Source organism: Apis cerana, linkage group LG9 (assembly GCF_029169275.1).
Source record: "Apis cerana isolate GH-2021 linkage group LG9, AcerK_1.0, whole genome shotgun sequence".
In the NCBI taxonomy this organism is placed as follows: domain Eukaryota; kingdom Metazoa; phylum Arthropoda; class Insecta; order Hymenoptera; family Apidae; genus Apis; species Apis cerana.
The window spans coordinates 4,987,125-5,003,782 of record NC_083860.1 but is presented as its reverse complement, the minus strand read 5'-3'; the positions used below and the strand labels follow the sequence as shown (position 1 = coordinate 5,003,782).

The following is a 16,658-nucleotide window of genomic DNA, read 5'->3' as shown; positions in this document are numbered from 1 at the left end:
GGTTAGGTTATAGAGGGTGTATAATTGGATCTAGTAAATTTTCATTTGAATATGAAAATTTGGAAATAAAATGGAAATAAAATGTAGAATTTGATGATGAATTGTATGAGCGCGATTATAAAAGAAATGTGGAAAGAGAACAGATAGTAATTTGATGTTGATTTTGATTTGTATTCCGATATTTATTGAAATAGAAATGTTAAGAGATTCTAAGATTCATCTTTCTGACAAAAAAATTTATAAATACAGAATTAAACACAAGTGTTCGAGCGAGATTCTTATGTGAGTTAAAATTAATCCAACTTCCTGTCGCGTACAATCCGCTATCCAAGGATTAAAATATAAAGCAGTGGTAGTAAAAATTGCCATGGAAATAAGTTACGGAGCACCACAGTTTTTGCTGATTATATTCCAGAGTATTGTTTAATTCCTAGATATGGAATATATAGTTCAAAGAGAATATCTCTGTTTTTATTTTATCCTATTTATAAAAAAGAGAAACTTATTCTGCATATTTGTTTTGTTTATTTTATATTTTTTTTTATTCAAGATAAAATTTCCACGTACTTGCATTTTTATGTAAATTTTTCCATTAAAAAAATTTAAGCCAATTAAATGTTTCATTTAGTACGTGGCTCAAGAGCAATGACACGGTATGTCACTAAAAGTTGTAAATTCAAAATTAAAAAATTAAATTTTAATTATATTTTATTACATATACCATGCTCATTGAATAGAATGTACTATCCTAAAATTAATAATTCTTTATGTTAGTGTAGAATCGATCGATATTCATCGTACAATAAATAACAAATAATCTTATTTTTTCCAATTATATCTGAAATTTATCTACGTGCGAATAAATAATTATTAATTAAAATATTATTAGTATAAAAATTATCATATTTTATGTTTTTGCTCCTCCTGAAGAATGAATTATCTACTACAAACCAATAAAATATTATTCCACGATGAAGAGAAACATAAACAAAAAAATCGTAAAAAATAATTACAAAACTCATATTTCCACCACATACAACGAAAATAAAAACCTCGTGCTCCTCTATTTTCGACATCGTCCTAAAGCCCTAAAAGAAAACAAAGCGTAAACAAACGCACCCTATTCCACTCGATATCCGTTCGATTAACTTTCGAAGCATAAACCACCCCATCACCCTGCAACGTCCTAACAAACTTGCGCACCCTTGTAACTCGAGAGAACAGGTTCACACCCTTGGAAGATGGCTCGAACAAAGGCGTCCCGTGCCCCGGTTGACTAAACACAACCGATCGAATATTCTCACGCAGCCTCGCCTCCAATTCGCCACGAAACTATTCGCCAAGTATTTCGGCCAGGCCAGTGGCTGATTTTCAATTTACCTCTATCCCTTGACAAGTCGCTTTCAAACCCTCCTTGCGCTCTTTCAACCCTTTCCTTTTCACCCTTCTTCCCTTCTTCACACCATTTTCCCCTCCATTAACCGTAACTCTTTAGTCGATCCGTCTGATGGTTTGGCGCAGTTATTCGAGCTGGAATTTCTTTAAATTGTTAAGAAACAACAAAGTGCACGCCTCGGGCTACGCGTCGGCCAAGGCACATTCCGACAGGCTCTAATGAGATCAAAAGCCCGCGAGCTTTCGAGATTAAAAACGTCTTGACTCTCTTGCTTGGACTGTCCAACGCTCTTCCTCTTCACTTTCTATGGATCGGTGTGTGTGTGGGGGTGTGGGTGTGGAAAGAAATTCTTTTATTGCTCTGTATTCTGAATGAAGAAAGAAGAACGTTAAGTTTCCCGAGTTATTGGAATGTTTAGTGTGGTGGTGACTTGGAGTTCAAGTTTGTGAAAAGGGTTTCGTTTCTTCGAACTGATACTTCTGATACAAAAGTTGAGAGAATTTTATAATTCTACAGGTGCCGCAGATGCTATCGATGGAAGTTTTCTTTATGATGATAATTCTTTCATGAGAGAAAGTTTTTTAAAATAATGGAATTTTAAATTTATTTTCACCGAACTATTCTTTGATAGTGCACGACACTTTATAATTCCATCTTCCACTCATATCACAAATCCAAAACTTTGATTATTTTTAGATAAGCAACGAAATCCTTCAACTTCGACTTCTTTCAAAATCTCCAATTCTATAAAACCCATAAAACACACACCTTCAAACTATCAATACAAGTCAAAAACCATCCTTTTAATAAAGCAAGTCCCAACTTAATTTTATTCAAATTCTTCTTCTTCCACATATACAATAGTTAGTATACACTTAACCTCCTTTTAATAAACCTTCGAAAGAACAAAATCCCAACTTAACTTCAAATTCTCCAATTTCTACAACACGCGTACCTACAAACTTTTTCAACAATATCTCATAACACTAAAAAAACTTCTCAACAATAAAACTACTATATATCTGTTCATCCACCGACGAATATCAAAGTTCCACCTTCTTCGTTACATCCACGCCACAGGATTAACTCTATTTCTCTTTCTACACACATTTTTAGATTTATGAATAATCTCGCCGCAACAACATCCCATCGTTTCTTCGTTTACCTTCCACCCCCATTTACCCTCGTGTACCCTTTATGCGGTCATCATTCTCCATACCGTGAATAACGAAAGGGGGTTGCTAGAATTTTCTTGGAATATTTTTTCGCTGGATCGCCAACCGTGTGATGCAGGAGTGAGATCGTAAATGTTAACGGTGGCGGGACTTTGTCAGTTATTACGGTGCTTCCGAGTTGATCTCACGTTCCTCTGAGGATACATTTCCGAAGAGGAAAGCGAGAGCAGAACAGCGCGCCGGGTTAAATAAGTTGGAAAATATTTTTATACGATTTCGAGCGGTCTGCTGCTCGTGTTAACTCGTTTTAATATCTTTGCTTTTCTTACGATTGCCATGTTTGGTCTAATTTAATTCTTTCTTTCGAGTTCCTTTGGTTTTTATCGTTTTATTGTTGGGATTATAAAGGTTATAAGGATGAAGTAGTAATTTATTTATGCAGTATAAAAATATAAGGTATAAGATTCGATATATAATTTGATTCTTTTCTCATTGTCAGGTAAATGTTATACAATGGAGAATGATGATTAGATAAGGGGAGATTTAAATGAAATTAATTGATGTTTCACTCGAAGAAATTTGAAATAGAAATAGAAATTTGAATAGTTAGACACATCGATTCGGTTTATATTACCAGTTATGGTTAATCAAAAGTAATTATTCATTCACGAATACTGACAGAAACTTTGTTTCAAACATTGATTATATTGAGACAAGATTATTATGCATTGATTCTGTGTTTGCCATGTAACGTGACAACTTGTTAATTATTATTTGACAGCATTGTGAAATATTGATTTTGGTTAGATTTGAATTACAATTTCACAATGTGAATAATTTATTAAAATGGAATTTCATTCGATACTTGTCTTATGTCTTATGTGTGTCAATTAAAATATAAATAAAATAATGTTAATAAACTCCCAAGTATATCCAATGTAAAATACAACTTCGTACTTATTTATAAAAGTATGATAATATTCATATCGGTATAAATTAAAAATATAACTTTTATAGCCTACTGATTGCGACAATTTGTAAATTTTATTTATACAATTTAAATAAATTATATTTCCGAAATATAAATATTTCATGAAATCTACCCCAAGGCGAACATGTTTTTTTTTTTTTTTGAATCCTAATATCAAACATTTGTTTCTTTCACGTATCTCTAATACTCGAAATTCATTGTCAGTCACGTACAATAAATATTCATGATCCCAAATCTACTGTAATTTATTCTACGTGGAAATCAAATTGATTTTGTTATTTTTTTTCCTCGATATACATTTGTGACATTTGATTTTAACAATATTTTTTTTGGTTAAAATTTAAATAAAATGTAAAACAACTTACTATATATAACGATGTTACTGTAGAAAAATAATTGTTTTTTCTTTTTTTTTTTATAATAAATGTTCGAACTTGGATTTTAATAAAATGGAAGTTTGTTAAAGCAACGATGCATGAATGTATTGTCGATTGGGATAATGCAAATTGAAATATGACTAGAATAGCGGACGAGAACTTAACAACTTCAGAAAATATTTGATTAAATGAAACTGTATGGAATAGAGAAGGAGATGAATGGGAGAAGGGAAATGTCTCTTATCTCTAAGAAGCTGGAGCTGAAGCAAATTTTATGAAACCGGTTTCTGTAACGGTCCTTGAATATTGATGCCACTGCTAAAATAAACTTACAGCTCTGGTGGAGCGTGTATTTCATCGGATGATGATCTCATTTCACTCGACGTTGGTTATCAATTGCTTTGTTAACTCGATTTATCTTGGAAATAATATCATGTGGAAATTAAAATAGATATTAACAAATAATTTAAGAAAAAATTGTTCGTGTCACAAAATTTATTTTTTTGAAAGGACAGAATTAATAGGAAAATAAATTTAATAGAGATATATACTAATAATTCAGTAGCATTTTAATAATAATAATAATAATTTAGTAAATGAGAATATTTGTCTATTAGATTTTAACATTTTTCGCATTTATTTCGTTTTTGAAAGAAACGTATTCGTATTATTTAGGATTACAAATTATGAAAATGTACCGAAGTAATTTACAATTGTACGTTTCATTTTATTGAACTGCATACTGCATTACGTATTGATGGCTATCGATTCGATTAGAATCGTATAGGATTAAACAACCCTAATATTTCAATTAAATGTAACTAAAGAGAAATGAGATGGACATTAATCTGAAATCGATTAAATGGATGTTGGAAATAGTAGATAGGAAAGTATCGAATTGAAATAAAATAAAAATTAAATCTAAATAGGAAGGAAAATAAAATACAATCCGAATCCCGTAGTTGAATAGAAATTAAACTAAAATTCTATAAAAATTTAACTCTAAAATAAACGAAATTTTCAGTAGAGAGATTACAAGTTTAATTCAAAATACGAATCGATTGAATTTAAATCGTATGCATCCTGCTTTATTCGCAATCAACCAAAGCGTAAGCGAAAATCGATCACGTAAATAAAATCAAAATGGAATCGCATTAAAATTTATCTCTACAAGAAATATATCTTTGCTATTCATAAAAATATATAATAAAATGATGAAACGAAGATCGATACCAAATAAAAAAAAAAGTTATTTTTATCAAATTTCTTTTTCTTAAAAAAGACTTCAGTTTCAATTTTCTAAATATTTACAGTATAAAATTATGAACTTTAACTTTTAAACTATCAAGAGAACTACCAACAAAAGTCCTCATTGCTTCAAATTAAACAGAATTAATTTTCAAATAAATAAAACGCAATAGAAACGCATTAAATGCAATATAAATATTTCTATAATATAAAGTCGAATAAAAATTAACTGGAAATCAAAGAAAAATAATACAGTTAATAAAAGGGATGGAAATCGACTGAAACCTTGTTAACGCGAATTTTATTCGGCGGCAACTAGAAAGATGCACCGTGTCTACCGTGTTTCAATTTAAATTTATGATCAATTTGTATTCATTACATCGTTTGAACAGAACAAATGTCATAAAATCGGGGGACCAAGAAAACTTCAAAGATATACAGTTCCCGTTTTTAAAAGGATATTTTCATTGGAAGACAAATTCGACTTTCATCTTGATACCGTGTAACTGAACATACACTTATAATAATAGAATGTGCGTGTGTACACACATATATATGTACTTATATATACTTGTATATATTCGTGCATACGTGCGTGCACGTACATCTCTGCTTGAAATACGCGTATGGGAATAATGCGCGTATATCCGCTTTCAATTCGATAGATATGTAAAATATACGCCGCACTCGTGGCAAAATGGATATGGAACAGCGGAATATTTCATCGTTAAATCGATTGGGTATTATTACGAGTTATGGTTACGAGACAATTTAAAGCTTCCTTATTATTGTTGCCAAAAAATCAAACTGATCGAACGTGTTACGGTGATAATGCTTTAATTTTCTTTTTTTTTTTACACGAATATCGTCTCTGCTCGATTAGAAAATAGAGAATTTAAGTTTATTCTACAAATTAAATTATCCACGGTATACGAATAACGGTATTCGAAATTAATGTTCTCTGGATAGCAATAAATATTTTTGCACGATAATTACCGAATTAACTGATTTACCCAGATTCGAAAATTACAAAGATAAACTGCTCTTTTATAATAGGAATATTAAATACGAAAAAATGTATGAAACTAAACGACTGGGAATATTAATATTTAGTAAATTAAAGTAGCGAACTCTCTTATTATACAATACCTATATATAGTCATTTTATATAGTCACTATCTCGTTACCATAATCAAGCATCAATTTACATTATAATTATTTCGTAACGCAATAATATAATATTGTTTATTAATGACATAATATACTATCTGTCCCTATGTTAATAATTCCCACGTTATTAAATATTTTAATAAGCTTCTATATATAATAATAATAAAACTTTAATACTACTTTTATATAACATTAGATCCTCGAGTCTATAATCACTTTCATCAAGTATAATCTTCGTGAAAAAAAAATCACACGGACACGACTATCTCCATCTCCATCTCCATCTCTTTCTCTCTATACAAAGTGAAAAATCGCAAATAAAAGAGCACGCGAGAGATCTCGTCTCGAGACAGAATCGTTTACGCAGGGATCAACGACGAATTAACGATTACTGCTCGCCCTCAATCTCGAGCAAGAATTCCCCGTCTCTCGTGCTCGTTCTCGCGGTCGCATCGTCTCCTTCACGATGCAATTTCCTTTTACGAGAGACACACCGCCACCTCCTCTAGGGAATGCGGTCGGAAAGAGAAGAAGGAGAAAAAGGGAAAAAGTATCGCGCGGTAACTCGATTTGGGACGAGATAAAGCCGAGATTTCGAGTGCGTGAACGCCAGGACGGAGACGACTATCCGTCTGTGAGAGACGGTGGACGAAACAGGATCGCGTTACGGCTTGTTAAAAAATGCATGCACAAATGCCACAGAGGGGGACAGGAGTTGTTGGCGACGAACGAGGGGTGAGGGAGTACAAAGGGGAAAAGCCACGAGGTCGAGATGTAAAACGGAGGAAACGTAAAGGGAGCGTAGGAACGAGTGTACGGGGAGAGAAAATGAGCGTGATAGTGGAGCGGATAAAATAAAAATGGCCCCGATTCTTCGGGGATGAGAGGAGACCACACTCGCTTTCCCTGTTTCCTCGTCGTTCGATTCGATGAATGTCGGAGTGGTTTTAAAGGGGATAACTTTACGCGAGATTCTACGTGCATGGGCGAGGGAAACTCGTGGAATATGAATATTTTAAGGTATCCATCTTTAGTGAGGTGTTCAGGGATAGAAATGTAAGAAGGAGAAATTGAGAAAAGATTCTCGTATGTGAATTACCGAATTAATTATGACGTATCTAATTTTTCCAAGCCTTGTAATTGATTTAATTCAAGAAATGTAATATTTAATTTCGATTTAAAGATTTGTATACGAATTAATCAAAAATAAAAGTTTGTTCCACATGAAATTTCGCATATTAAAAGATCTAGAAATCTGCAACATTTTTATGCAGTGCTATTAATTGTTTCATGCCGTTATTATCTTTTATAAATCACGAAGATAATAGATTCAAGACAAAGCAAAAAGATTTTTGAATTATTTCACTTAAAAGAGTCTTTACTTTTCTCGCGAACGACAAGTTGCAAAAATGTAAAATAATATTTCTTCCCTCTTAGGTTATCAACCAAACCGTCAGACTGTGACGGAGCATAAAATTCTACACAATATTTCCCGTCATTTTCTTCCATGCTTCGCTTTATGCACGAGATGGCAGACACAAATTAAAGTGGAAACCAAAGAAAAACTACAAGCAAAGAAATAAAACAAATAATAATAGAATCGTTCGTGGTTATGATCAACAAATTTAAGGAAACAACTTACAGAGACGACATATCCCGATAATTGGCCGAACGTTTCCTGTGAATAAAAATATGAAAAACACGAAAACTCTTCCATCAATTCTGAAAATATTACACGGAATTAAATTAAATGAATGAATATTTGATTGTGTTTATTAAAACCTCCTTTCTATAACTTTTACTTCCTTCACTTCCAAAAATACCAGCAATAACTTTATCCACCTGAAAGAACAAAAAAAAACATAAAGATAATCTAAAAATATAGAATTCTCTCAAAAAACTCAATAAAAATTCTCAATCATAAGCAAAATCCTCCACTTCCAATAAAATATTCAAATCCATTAGCAATAATTTAAAAATAGCATCGTCCAATTAACATATGGAAATCCGCTGGAGGAAATTCGCAATAAAATTTCAACGATTGTAAACAGAAGACGGCGACCCGGTTTCAGAAAGTGAGTCGATCCTGTTTTAATCTGGCGCAACGTCCTCGAACGCCATTCGAACGGGGGAAGAAAACGAGTTAGGGGTTAGGGAATCGGCGCCATGGTGTCTGGACGCCACACCCTGACAGCTCGCAGTCGCTGGCATACGTAGCAAAGAAGAGCTTTATAGTAATTGAACCGGCACTTTATGCCCCCGATTCGAGCTTTGGCTGCAAGTTTTGCTGCCGACAGATCGGCAACAAGGGAGAACTGAACGCGTTTTTATTCTTGTGCATCGCTTATATAGCCTGCGATCTTCCTTATTCGCCAATGATTTCCGGAAGTGGAACGTCGAATCGTTCCGATTGACCTCAAAACGGGTTACTTATTCTCTTCGGTTAGTCAGGAACCTTGTTGATTTCGTACTGAATATTTTTACGTTTTTAGAGATCGTTTTATTCATTCGATTGTATAATTCATAAAGATGTGGATTATATTATTTATGAAGTTGATTGGATATCAATCGAATTTTATTTTTAATAAATTTCTTGTAGAAGAAAATTTTAATCTCGAAATGAAATTTTAACGTTGAAATTATGATAAGTTGTTTGCTCTTTTGTTTCATCTTAAATCATTGAATCGATATACATATAGAGTATGAAAATTATACAAATATATTCGTAATCTTCTAATCGATAAATTTTTATTTTTATTATTTTATTTCTTATTTTTCATTGAAATATGAGATAGAAGAAATTGAAGCTGTCATAAATTTAATGGTATTTTTATTCTTTACGGTACCTTTTAATTTTTGCGTGTTCAAATATCGAACTATTAGTCTCTAGTTTTTAATTTCCATTACCCAATATCCATAAATAATCTTTATTCAAGGTACTATATGTTCACGCATGTTGATTTATATAACAAACGCACTCAAAGCCGGCATAAAATTCCAGCCCATTAACTTAACACTCGTTAATTTACGTGTCCTCCGGGACACCGCGAGGAATACAATTAATTACGAATAACCATAAAGAACCATTCGCCTGTTTTTATTAATAGTCGCATTCGAGGGTGTAAACGTGACTTCGACCCCCAAGACGGCTAGAACCGGGTGAACTTCGAATTAACGACCTCTTAGAGAAATGTTCATGCTATTCCCTCCTGTGCTCTATCATCCGTGATAAAAACAGCGGTAAAATAAGGCAGAGTTAAACAGAAAACGTTGAAGTATCGCTAACGTTCCTGCTAGTAATTAAGGAAATTTTTATGGAACGAAATGAAACTTTGCGAATAAATTTTGCGAATAAATAGATCTTTACAGCGAAACTTTACAGTAACTTGAATAATTTTAAAAATAATTTGATACATAAAAACACATCGTGCAATTTTTTTTTTTTAATGATTCACTTTGGACGTCATCGAAATCTGCATAAAATTCTTTTTAAAATTGTAATTAATTAAAAATTGTATTTTACGTGGGGAATTACTTCATCGATTACTTTATTGCAATAAAACAACATAATTTCGCGATAATGAAAACAACGAATTCCAATAGAGATAATAACGTGGAAATATTCATTATATTAATTTTAAATAGTTGCCATTATATTGCAGATATTAACGTTTAATTGCATACATTCGCCATTGTAATTCAATTTTATTCTAATTCTCAAACTGTTTCCATTCGAAACATGTTTTATTCGTTCGATTAATTTTACTCTATTGACATATTCAATTTTAATAGTGATCAACGATTGATAATTGATTCCATTCAATTTTGATGTTTCTCTGATAAATTTTCAAACAGTTCTCAAAATTGTTCTAATTTAAATTTTTCGCAATTTGTTTCAAATTCTCTGATATGAATTCACTTTCTTCTTCTCTCCAATGAATAAAATATCAATACTAGTGAGAAAGTGAAACGTCGTCTCGAAACAGGACGACACATTTTTATCACTTCTTTAATATCGCAACAGTTCCTTTTTTTTCGTAGACAATGGTATTCCTTTATAGTAGGGCCACAGGAAGAGAAATAGCAATGTCTCCCTGAAAGATATACGCCCGTTGTCCCAGAAAGTTTCGCCTCTCAAGAAACGTCGTGTTCCGGAAACGGGCACTCGCCACACGTAACAGTCTCCGTGTAAAATTCATCCAGGAGAGAATATAACCCGTTCAGGGTGAACCAGTGTGCCGAGAAGGATTGTCTTGTCTCGAGCAATCGAATCTAAAAGTTGCTTGGCACGCTTGTCTACCCGCGGAACGCGTACACTACGATTCTCAAATAGTTCCGTCGATTCTCCCTTAAAGTATAAAGTCGAAACTTTAAAAAGAAATTTTAATCTAATTTTTCAAATTTGTTATTTCTTTTTTTCTCTTTTTCATTATATCTATAAAGTAATAATTCGTATATGATACGATTCAATTCCTTCTGTTGTGAAAAATATTAATTTCCATTCATTTTTGTACATTGTCATCGTAGTATCGCGATGTATCGTTCAAGAATAAAATATTTACACCAGGTTTAATTTATTTCGAAGCTCGACGACACGAAAATAAATTAAATTGATTTATTTTCCCACTCACGAAGCCAACATTATAAAGCTAATAGGCAGTATAAATTCACGTAAGAAATTAAAAGTTTCCAAGACCGTGATCTTGCATCCCCAATGATTCGCGTCCGGCAAATAAGATAAATGGACGTCAAAGAAATAGAAGAGAGAAGAATTTTTCTTCGCTATCGCGGCATAGAAGGCGATACGATTCATTTCTGGGTAGCCATTCTAGCATACAAACGCGAATCATTGTTTTTTTTTTCCTTCGCGTCTCCGTGACACAGAGTCCTCTGCAGCCAACTCCTCGTGCCGGATAAATGGAACACGCTCTTCCACCCTCGCCCATTCCTATTTTCTTTGTTATCGTGCAATCTCTCTGCCCCCTCCCTCTCTGTTTTCCTTTATTGAAGAGATACCGAGAGAACGTAGCTTTTAGCATGTGCCTACCTTCAGGAGAAGAAATGTTTCGACGGTGGAGCGGTTTATAAAACTGGAATCGACAGATTTCTCGTTTTGCTCTCCTGTTCACGATTTACTGCCCACGCTGCTCGATCGCCTTTACGCGAGAATGTTCGATGGCTTACTTGCTGCTCCAAGAATAAATGCTCCAAGAGGATATAAATAACTATATGTTGAGAAATAACGAAAATATCCTATTTATGAAAGTTTCTCGTTTGTTTTGGGGATAAAATACTATGATCTGTTTCATTCAAAAATATTATTTGCAATAAATCAACAATTTTTAATCTGTCTCTATCAATTATATATAAACCTTTCTCTCTTTCTCAAAATCTGTCAAATCGTTTCCCCAATTCCTTATCAACACCCAATATCGTAGAGATTCACATTCGAAAGACTTTCTCCAACAGCATCTATCCTCTTAAAATGATTCATTTGGCAAAAGACTCCGCTACACGTCCGTATCATTTACAATCCACCGTTTTCAATTCAACACGGCAGGAAGCGTGTTCCATGGCGAGGAACAGAACTAGGAGGGAATCTCTCTCCTTGGGCGAGATAAAAGAATCACGGTGATCGCGAGGAAAAGCGAATAAATAGCGGGTAAGATGGTTCGAGTCGCGAACTCCTGGTATAGTAAATGGGTGTGCACCTTTTCCAATGAGGGTGGGCGCATCCTGCCGCTGTTTCCAACGGCATCCGAGTCGACACCCATGAAATAGTTGCGTTCCTCGCCGCAGAATAAATACCCACACCCATCTCACCAAACGTTTCCTTCGCTCCTGTCCGTTTTTCCTCTCGTTCCTCGCTTTATCTTCTTCCTCCATCGTCCCGTGTCCCCGTTTCCCTCGTTGCCGCGATGTCGTTTGTCTTACTATATCTTTCCCCTGAACACCATCACCACCACCCTCCACACAATCCCGCCTCTCTCGCGGCTTCACGAGATTAACTGTATACTTTCACGTTTACAAGCAAGATCTCTGGCGGCAATTTACTTTGAAGCTCGTTGAACTTGTCGAATTGAACCTGACGTCACGACGAGCTTTCCGCTCGGTTGGCTACGTGGAATTAGAATCCTGTTCGAAGGAGAGAGAAGTTGGAGAGGAAATAATTTTTATGATCATATATCCGTAGAGTATTTTGTATTCTTCACGAATAAATGAAACACGTGATAAATAATGACGTGACTCGTAATACGTATTTTTCGTGAAATGGAATTTTCAAGTGGAATTTTTCAGTTGATGATTTGATAATGGTTTCGAGAGAGAAAATTGAATTTCAGGTACAATATGTAATATAATTCCCCGCGAATTGTACCTTTAGATGTCCAACATTAAATTAATGTTAGAGAAGATTATTTATACGAGGAATCAGCTCGAGGCAAAAGGTATTCGATAATATTTTTGTTCTATGAACTGTTGCGTTTGATTGATCGATTGTAGCTTATATACACGTGATATTAAATCAACATTGTTGGTACTACTAGTTAGTTAGCTTTATATGTTAGGCAAACAATATTATTCTATTTTGATTCTATAAACTGTTGCGTTTAATTAATTAATAATTGTTGATGTTTCGTAAGAATTGATGAATTAAAGAATAATCTTGCGTAGATGGAACTGAATTGCATAATTAAAAATTAAATTTTTATTAATATAAGAAGAAAATTTTCTAAATTGTTTTACGTATATCTATATATGTTCTTCTATTATATTTTATTTTCGTAATGTGATAAATTCTTCTTTCCTCAAATTTTTCGAATCCTTCGACTTGATAAACGTCACATGTAATTCGAAGATTTCGTAACAAACACGATTCTTGTCTAATTGCAATCATAAGATGAAATTTTTATTAAATATATTAAATATATTATTTTATTATTTTGCAGGTTTTGCACATAATAAACGAAGTGTTGGAACCAGTACGTTCGAATTCGATGGAACTACCGATCTATAGTCCAAACGCTTTCGAATTTCTCAATCAAAGTGAAAATCTTGATTTGGGTGTTCATCGTCTTCGGTAAGTAAAAATTTTAGCTTCAATTTTTAACCGTGTAAAAGTTTTTTCTTCGCTAATCTATAACATTCAAGCGAAAATAAAATGATTCTTGATAATATATTTCCTCGCAAAACTTTTCTTGAATGAAACATAACCTACAATCTGGCAATTAATATTAATATATAATTATAACCCTTATTTATAATGAATATTTAAATTAATTTCTCTGGTATTAAAATTTGAAACATACTTATTTTATCTCTCTTAAATTTTCGTAGAATTTTGAAAATTTTGGAAAAAAATTTTAACTTATTTGAACATCCACTCATATTAACATTAAACCAATTATTAAATAATTTTTAAAAATCCAAATATCAATCAAATATAAATATTTTAAAGTATTCTAGATACATATTATTCCCATATAAAAACAATGAAATTTCGTGCAATGAGCGAATTAATTTTCTCTTCAATAATAAATATCTTTGTTCATTTTCCATATTATTCCACGGTCCGTTTTTATCATTTATCCGGCACAGTTTCTTTTCCGCGAGCAAAATACACTCCGCAAAGTCCGCTCACGTTCGCCAAAAGATGAAGATGGAACCAAGTTTCCGTAGTTGTTCCCTAAGTAACTTCGATGCTCACTTTGTCAAGTCTTTATCGATATTTAAAGGCTCGACGCCGTTGGAGCTTGCCATCTGAGTAAGTAAAACTTGAGTGAATTAGCTTCACCCTTCCGAAAGTTCTTTAAGCTTCGCTGCATTTCATTTACCGTTCGCGCGCATCGAACAACCGTTTCCGCTTGTTCGTGCAACGTAAAGCGCGCACCCGCCTCCGGCCAACTTTTTCCATATATACTTTCGCGAGAACTTTGTTAATAAATCATTTCCCAGAGAATTCATCATCCCTCGCCCGTGAATTTTCACATTTTAATTTAATTCCCTTTAATTTCATCATCGGATTCGATGCAATTAAAAACAGAAGCGCGTTACGATGTTCCAGTTAGACTCGATAAATGGTTATATGGCGCTAATTTTGTTCGTTATGAACAAACATCGATCCATCCGATGGAATTAACGAGAATCAACGAGAGAAAGCTTATTTTCAGTGTAAATTTTTACGATATTGTCAAAACATTTTTTTTTAAATATTCGAATTAAATAGCTCAAAAATCGCGATCTCTTCGTTAACTAAGAAGAAAAGAATTAATTAATTAAACTTTTAACTTTCACTGTTGCAAGAAACCTTGCAAAGTTATTTCCTATTATTTTTCATCTCATAATAATTTTTTTGCGAAACTGTAATAAGAAAGAAAAAAAGAAAAAAAAGAAAAGAAACGTATTTTATATTTTCGTATAAATCTTCACTCTTATCTATTTCTCGATATTTTCTTTTCAAGCAGAAAAATAAAATTACATTTTATATGAATTCCGAATTTAAAATGATCGTTTCGTCGTACATAAAATTTTTATTCGTACATATTTCCTACTGCTATTTTTTCTCTCTTCAAAAATAAAAATAGAATTTCCCCACAAATTTTATACGTATCAATTTTTCCAAATGATTTTATTCCACGCCACGAAATAATTCTATTTTAGTTTCGTGTGTACACAATGAGCGAATGTACACAGAAGGAAAAGAAGACATATATATATATATATATATATTGCGTTCAATTAACGAGTCCAACTTTCTTACAGCATCTTTCGGCAGCGGATCTTGACGGAGAAGAAGGAGGATGTCTTCAAGGCGGACGGACGTTACACCTTTCTTATCCCCGTTGAGGAGGGTTTCCGGGTAAGCTGCTTAGCAACCTTCCCATATCGATCATCCCGAAAGGACCTTAATATCCCCTGTTGCGAACCCCTGAAAGGATTCAGGCTATGCCGACTCGTTCTCCTCGTACCCCGGAAGTGACACATTTTGATCGATTGCATTCACGAGATGAACCCGAAATCCATGTGGGGCTAATTCGGTTATCACTGCAAAAATATCTCATCAACTATCATCCCCAATAACCGTACACCGGTGACAATTGTTATTAAAATGATATATTTTTAATTTGATTTTTATATTACAAACGGAGAGAAATTTTTAAATGCTGGAACGTATTCCAATCCCTACATACTTTATACTTCATACACGTTGTACATGTTCGCAGTTCGTGACATGTTCACATGTTCAACAGTCCAACCAAAGACGTGGTTTTCACCTACAAAAGTGATATCCGCGTGGAGGATAATTTAATTATTCATATATCAATTTAAACCCGAAAGTTAGAGGGTTAGCAGATATTTGAGTCTGGAATATATCTGGCTATACAGGTCAGAGAACCGTGAACGCGTTAATATTTTATTCTATCTTGTATTTTATGAATATTTCATTCGAATTACGATTTTCCTCTCTCTCTCTCTCTCTCTTCATAAACTTATAAACTTCACTGACAGTGAGAATTAAATAAAATACGATTCTCGAATAAGTGATTCTCTACAAGTGAAAAAATAAAAAATAAAAAAGAAAATTTCAAGTGAACGATATTTATAACGATTAAAACGATTCTAAGTGGACTCGGTGCGTATAAACAATTTTTCCATATTTCCACAACAACGAGCTCTCGTCACAACCTATTTTATACCGTAAAGAGCAACGAACCGATCCATGCATAAAATCATTGGTTACCAGCGTCGGTCAATTAAACTTCATCGCTCTTATCCCCTTGAAAATCGGCGAAACGCTAAACAGGAGCGTCAAGATTACATTGAATCGGTTGCACACTGTGTACGAGTTCGTTAAAACATAATAGAGGAACCGAGTTAATAACACGGCTGAGGAGGTAGCGAACCACCTCGGAGATACGATCGGTAATTTTCCTGCCCGGTTTTTCGTAATTTCCGCGATTAGAGTCGCGTGCGTTCGATCGGGCTACACGGGATCACGTGATCAAACTTCAAGGTGTGAAATCTAGACCAGGGGAACTAGACTTTTCGCAAAGTTAGAGTTGATGAAACTTTGTGTGAAACGATCTGTGATGTCGATGAATGAAAGTCTGCGATGGTGTGCGGTACACGGGAAAAGTTGAAATTAGATAGGTTTAGAAATCCTTGGAACGAGGCATAGGAGATGCTAAGTTTGATAGGTATTTTTGATAATTTTTTAAATGAGATTGAAGAAAATACAGATGCAGAAGTTCAGTTCGAGTTTTAAATTCATTATTAATGAATATATAGAAAGAAGAATGAAG

The 16,658-nt window shown here is 33.5% G+C and overlaps 1 protein-coding gene and 1 long non-coding RNA gene across 7 annotated transcripts in view; one reads left to right on the top strand and one right to left on the bottom strand.

Annotated features, from left to right (window-relative positions):
• LOC108004004 (fasciclin-1) overlaps positions 1-16,658 on the top strand; it is a 300,543-nt gene that overhangs the window by 218,136 nt on the left and 65,749 nt on the right. For all 6 annotated transcript variants that reach the window (XM_017066638.3, XM_017066623.3, XM_017066655.3 and 3 more), the window contains exons 4-5: positions 13,305-13,435; positions 15,118-15,214. In XM_017066638.3, coding sequence (XP_016922127.1) covers positions 13,305-13,435; positions 15,118-15,214 — 228 coding nt within the window. The remainder of the gene's footprint in view (positions 1-13,304; positions 13,436-15,117; positions 15,215-16,658) is intronic.
• LOC108004094 (uncharacterized) lies at positions 7,477-8,990 on the bottom strand. Its single transcript, XR_001767169.2, has 2 exons — positions 8,000-8,990; positions 7,477-7,922 (listed from the first exon to the last, which is right to left on the bottom strand). It is a non-coding gene; the product is annotated as an uncharacterized LOC108004094 (long non-coding RNA).